The sequence below is a fragment of the Thunnus albacares genome, chromosome 15 (assembly GCF_914725855.1).
Source record: "Thunnus albacares chromosome 15, fThuAlb1.1, whole genome shotgun sequence".
Taxonomy (NCBI): domain Eukaryota; kingdom Metazoa; phylum Chordata; class Actinopteri; order Scombriformes; family Scombridae; genus Thunnus; species Thunnus albacares.
Window position 1 is genome coordinate 14970923 of NC_058120.1, and position 6464 is coordinate 14977386.

Here is a 6464-nt window from a genome sequence, read left to right on the forward strand (position 1 = left end):
TCCACATACAGTGCAGCTGTAAACTGGGGCAGCAGCAGTAACACATTTCCTCTTATCATTGTGGGAATGATAATTAAGCCAAAATACATGCAGTCACCACAACTGAAAAAAAAAAAACACTGTGTATATGCAGACGATTGTGACCTTTTTGTTTACCCTCCAATGTATATGTAGGCACTTATATTTCTCTACAGTGTACTTTCACTATTAGTGTCTCTGTCTGCACTGTACACATGACGTCTGCTGCATGTCTGACCATCCTGGAAGAGGAATTCCTCATCAGTTCCTCTTCCTGAGGCGTTTCAGGGAGGTTTTTTTTTTTTCTTATCTTAATTGAGGGTCAGAGGATATAGAGTAAAGCCTTTTATGGCACATTTGCGGTTTGTGATTTTGGACAATATAAATAAAACTGACTTGACTACACCTGCTCTTGCTGGCTCATAAATGAGAGTACAGACCCGATTCAACTGGTACACTATAGTGCCAGCAAAGTTATAAAGACCTTGATGAATAATGGCCAAGATTGAGGTTGTTAGAATAGAAATATGGAGGATAAGGCATGGGAAGTGGTGTAGTGGGAGAGAGGAGCTGATCTACTATTCTGGACTGACTGTCAGCTCTTCTACAATGAAGCAGAAGATGCATTTACTCACATCTACACCCTATTTTATTTTATTTCCCAATGAAAATTATTATCAGCCATATGTTAATATTATCCTAAAAGATTAGTTCTCTTATTTAGTTCAGATTGGTGAATGTTTGCCTTCATGTTTATGGGAATGGTGGCTATATTCCCAGTCCCACCAGAGTCACTCACCTCCTCCAGAGCAGTCACAGTATTCCTGCAGTGGGACATCCTGGTGGTGAAGTTAGAGGCAGTCGGCGATTTATAATCTTCATTCGTCTCTGCCACAAACTCTGAAACTGTAATTTGGTCCGGCATAATTAATCCCTTTTCTCATAAAAAAAGAAAGAAAGAAAGAAGAAGAAGCAATTTTCTTAATCCCCTTCTCGTCACTAGTACACTTTTAGGATAGAAAACTTCACAGCAGCAGTGTCTTTGAAGGCTTCTGCGGATAGTAAACCATCTCTGGGGTATGTTTATGTCATTCCCTTGTTCTGCTGCCAACACAATCCGGTGCAGCGGTGTTTGCACGCTGGCTGGAGGAGTTGCAGCGTTGCCGCTCACACCGCGCGGTGCCACAAGGTGATGGATATCCCTCCTGCCTTTCAGCTAAACTACTCCCTTTCCATTCAGTTTCACGGGGTCGTTCCTCTGCTCACAGGAGAAAGTGAAGCTTCCTCGACAGAGCCCCGATGTCCTCTCTCGGTGTTCCCAAATTTTTGACTGACTGAGCTGGGGGTGAACTTCTTCTTCTCCTTCTTCTTCTTCTCCCAAAGCCCCGGCGGGTAACAACAACCAGCCGTTTCAACGGGAGCGCAAGAAATTGACAAAGGTAGAGGAGGGGGATTCAATGGACGGGCAACAGCCAATCAGGAACGCAAGCTGGTAATTGGGAGCCAATCAGGATCCATGGAAGGCGTGAACTCGTGCTGCCTTCAAATGCTCCTCGTAAACTATCAAATCTTTGTGGTAGTGTGATTTCTAATGTGGCATTTAAGACCTCAACACTGCTTTTAAAATGGATTCACAAGTAAAATGATTCAGTTAAAGATACAAAAGAATCTAATTTGTATTAAATTAGAAAACAAACTAACTGACTTTTGCACACAGACTACAATAAGTAGAAATATAACTGGCCTGTGTAGATAACACTACTGCATATTTTGTTAATATTTTGTATTCACCTCTTCACCTATATAACAAATACATATACAGCTACACCTACCAGAACATTTACATCTGCACATATTTTGCACAACTTTTTTATTTTTACAATCCACAAGTCAAGTCATGTATATAGCCTGTAAGTATTGTGATATTCATAATGTATATAGATTGAATTACATTTACTTGACTTCTTATTTTGTTTGCATTACTCCTAGTTCTTATCTGTTTTCCTTGTTCCCAGCACTGCTGTAACATGCAAATTTCTCCAGAAAGTCTTATCTTATCTTATCTTAAACATATTGGACAACCCTTCAACATCTCTAAACAAAATTTATATAATTAACATTTACTCTGCTGCTAATGTTTCATTTAGGATAAAAAATGCCACTGAAAATTAAGAAAGCAAAGCTAAAACTAACATGGTTTGGGTCAATGAATTTTTTGAAAACCAAAATACTCTCTTATAAAATTGTAACAAAGTTAAAAACTTTTCTCATAAAGTATTCACATTATTTTTTGTCATGTCCCAGAATGATATAAGGTTTGTCAGCATGTAGCTCATTCTTATAGTGAAGTGGTTATGTTTATGGCTTACAGTACACCCACTGTAGGTAAAGTGGCGTTTTATAGTTATCAAAATATTGTGGTGCAGATAAATAAGTCCATACAATTCTTGACCACTCTAATTTTCCACTGGTTTCTTGTGTGCATGTAAATACAGACAATGATTCTAGTAGAGAAAGACATTTTATATAGAAACAGTTATGTTACATCCTCCAAGAGAACATCTTTTATCCGTTGAGACAAAGGATATGGAGTAGAAAACATTCTCTGTGCGTTCAAAGAGCTTTTGATGGGATGAGGAGACAAAAGGCACTCTGTCTTAATGGAAGCTGATGGGTTGCTTTTGTTTTGTTCCCAAAATCAGTCGGCACAGACTGAATCTCTGTTGTGGTGTCAGGAAGACACATGCTGTATATGTGATGCTGCCACAAACTGATATCAAACAAAACAATTTTCAATCAAGAATATGTTCTCAGTCTTCATAGCATCCCTTTTTAAATTCTTTGATATAATACAAAATTCCCCTTAACAATTTTCCACACAGTTCAGTCATCTCCACTTAATTTGTAAACCATATATTTCCTCCAGCATTTGAAAGCAGCATCTCGATGACAGCAGTACCACTAGTTTCTCTCTTAAGGTGGAGATAGAAAAAGCACTGTTTCATTTACTTATGCAGTAACACAGTGGCAGTGTAGTTCAGAGTGTGTTTCTGTGCAAATGTCTGTAATGTATAGAAGTATTAGCAAGATGCAAATCCAATGTAATATGACCATATGTCAAAATGAAAACACAGCCCATAACATTCTTATAAAAGTAGATATTTATTGTTGTTGCGGTTGTTTATGTATTTTTTTCAGTCAGATGTTGACTTACAGACAGTCAAGTATTAGTCAAAGACAGCAGTTTAATGTAATAGCAAGGAGAATATTCACTGATACTTTACAACAATACCTGCATTATAATATCAATTTAAAAGTTTAATTTAAATTGAATAAGGAGGGATGTAGTTTTTCATGTTTAGGGACTGTTAAGGGTATTCCTAAATATAAAAATGCACAATCTAAACTGAACTGAGACATTTAAAAAAACAGCCCTTCCTTGACACTAATATCAAGAAAACCTTTGAATATGTGTTCTTAAGATGATTTATCTTCAGATGTGCAGCTACCGGCCATTTAAATTCTTTTCATGCCTGGAAAATCCTCTCTTTCTTAATCCTTCTGCCGTCCCCTAGGTAATGTCAAATGTTCAAAGAGTTTGTTATCTGCATTTTTCTGAATTCATTACTCATTTAATGGAAACTTCACGTGGCGAAACAGAGACACAACAGCACAAAACTACTGCCTCATCATTATGCACACATCCCTGTATTATACTGTTTATAATATAATCTTCTGTGTTGTGACGAGTCATTTTTTGCATATGGTCAAAATCCCAGTGTTGACAGCTGACTGAAGATAAGGTTTGTTACACCTCTGATAAAGAGAGGAAACAGATCAACACTTTTGCGATACGCCTCAACAGGATCAACACTGATGCTGGTAATGAGCCCCAGTAGTGTGAAATCATAATGTAGCAGATAAAAAGGCTAATTAGACTAGTAATAACAGAGTGCAATCAACTTTTTATCTGTGTGTGCGCTCCAGAGTTCACATGAAAGTAGCTACTGCATTATGAATCATGTGAGAATATGTTAAGTTGTTCTTTGTAGGCCATAGCCAAGAATAAAAAAGACAGCCACATCTCCCAGAAGAGAAGAAAGAAACATTCTATCATTAGACGCAGACTGAAACTTGTGAAGACTCTCTCCCATGCCTGAATTTTTGTCAACGGGAGCTTGAAAAAGCAACAGCCTGTTTTCCTGGGTTTTGGGATGAAAAATCTGCTGATGTTTCCCAGCTCATTCAGCCCAAGTGTCGGTATAAATAGTATCACAGCGGCCAAGGCAAAAAAACCCTGGGCAGCCTTTAAATCACAAACTGGGCAGTGTTCACACATTCTTTCAGCTCTGCACCGTCTCCTGGCAAGCTGCTAAATGAAGAGCCCAAAAGACCCAGGCTGACCCTCAACCGGCTAGCGGGCCTCGACTCCCATATGAAATGAATATACACACACTCCCGACGAACATCTGCTCTCCAGAGACACAGCAGCTCAGTCAGTGAGGTCAGCAGAACCAAACATCACCAGCCCTCCTCCTTCACCGCTGACAGTTTTATACTCTTCAGTACCATCTGCCTTTTTGAACACAGGTTAAATCCTTTCAATCCAGACCAAACCGAGCTAAAAAAAAAAATCTAAATGCAATGGAAACCAAGGTGAATGAGGTCATCCGGCAGGTGCATGTTGGGAATATAATATGAAAAGCACATTGTTTTATATTTTATGGGAACTGGAAAAAGCACAACCAAGTATATCAACGAGGAATCATAAAAATAACTGTTAAAAAACACAGTAGTTAAAATGTACTTTGTCATGAATGTAGCCTTTTGAATAAATAATCTATATTCTGTTTTTGTTACGTCATGTAATCATCAAAGCCTCGTAAAGTTCAGATTTTCAAATTTTACTACCAAGCTGCATTTGCTGCCAAAGCAGAAGCTGCCAGCTGCTTTATTAAACTGAACAGAGGCCTCATTCACGAGCAGGGACCATCCTCAATATAGACCTTGTTTGCATGCAAGCAACTTACAGCCTTGAGAAACAAGTCAGAGAGGTAGTTGTTTGATCTGCTGTGTATATGGCTGCTGTATTTGAATATTTTATAATGTTTCAATGCCACAACCAACTGAAAATGTAAGTATTTTTCGTCACTTAGCTGTACACAATGTGCCATTTTACTTTCTTTTAAAGACAAATGAATCACTGTGTCATACAAAGTTGATTTGGTAATGAAAACCAAATGCCATCATGCAGCTGCAGACAGTATAGCCAAAGCATATGTCATACTGTACACAGACTTAGAAAAGATGTCATTTGTATTGTGAACAGGGTGTGTCGGTACACTCCTTCTTCTTCGAAATGAGCCACAAACATCCAATGTAGTTTTATTGATTTGGCATTTGAATGTTAGCAAGAACATATGACATCTAATAGTAATAAATGGATTAAGGTCTGAGTGGGAGTCACTTTTTCCTAATTGCGCAGCCATGACATCATGATTGTGTAACAGGTGGGATAACCTCACAATCCAGCTGCTTGTGCTTCAAATAAGTGGAATGAATGACTTCTTTGTTTAAAATAATTTGCAACTAATTCCTCTCATTCTGCAGCTGAAACTTTCCAACACACAAGCAGACAAAAAAATAAACAGCATATTCTGGTCCAAGCTCGGGTCCACTTCTGAAACATCTCACGGTCTGGACCGTATGTCAACTTCTCATGGATCATGCATCACATTACTGACTAAAGGCTACATTAAAGAAGAGCTTGTTAAACAAATGAGGTAGCTGCACATAGGCATGAACTGAACAAGCAGTGTCTGGTGAACCTGAGCAGTAGCTGCACACACTGAGAGTCCTAATGGCAGAGGAATGAAGAGAAAAGGGGAGGGGAAGGGTGAAGGAACAAGGGGAGGGAGGGGAGTAGTGAAGGGAGGGCAGTCAACTGTAACGAGGCAAGTCTTTTCTCACAAATCCTCAGAGAAGGAGCTCAAGCATAAGTTCAGGCAAAACTATTTTGTACAAGAACCTATACCTTCTGTGTACATTGGTTGCCCATCAGTTTCTGCATTCATGGTCTCACACCAGCCAACATGTCTCACATGCTTATGAACCAGTACGGCCTCTTAAGGCCTCTGGCATGAGTCTTTTAATTGTTCCAAAGTGCAGAATTGAAACTTTTGGTGAGACAGCTTTTATGCTCCGAGCTGTTGGAACAGTTAGCCTGAGGACCTGAGAGCAGCTGGAAGTGTTGATCTCTTTAAATGTAGACTTAAAACCTGCCTCTTCAGCCTGGCTTTTGACTAAGAATGATTTATAGACATTATTTACCTTATTTTATTCTCTTATTTTACTGCATTCATGTTGCACAATTGTATTATTATTATTATTATTATAATTATTATTATTATTATCATTATTCCCTCTAATCAATACTGTCTTTGTTT

The 6464-nt window shown here is 38.5% G+C and overlaps 1 protein-coding gene across 3 annotated transcripts in view; it reads right to left on the reverse strand.

Moving 5' to 3' along the window:
- asap2a (ArfGAP with SH3 domain, ankyrin repeat and PH domain 2a) overlaps positions 1 to 1445 on the reverse strand; it is a 61911-nt gene extending 60466 nt beyond the window's left edge. For all 3 annotated transcript variants that reach the window (XM_044374105.1, XM_044374103.1, XM_044374102.1), the window contains exon 1: positions 818 to 1445. In XM_044374105.1, coding sequence (XP_044230040.1) covers positions 818 to 943 — 126 coding nt within the window. In that variant the 5' untranslated portion in view covers positions 944 to 1445. The remainder of the gene's footprint in view (positions 1 to 817) is intronic.
- Between the last annotated feature and the right edge of the window lie 5019 nt (positions 1446 to 6464).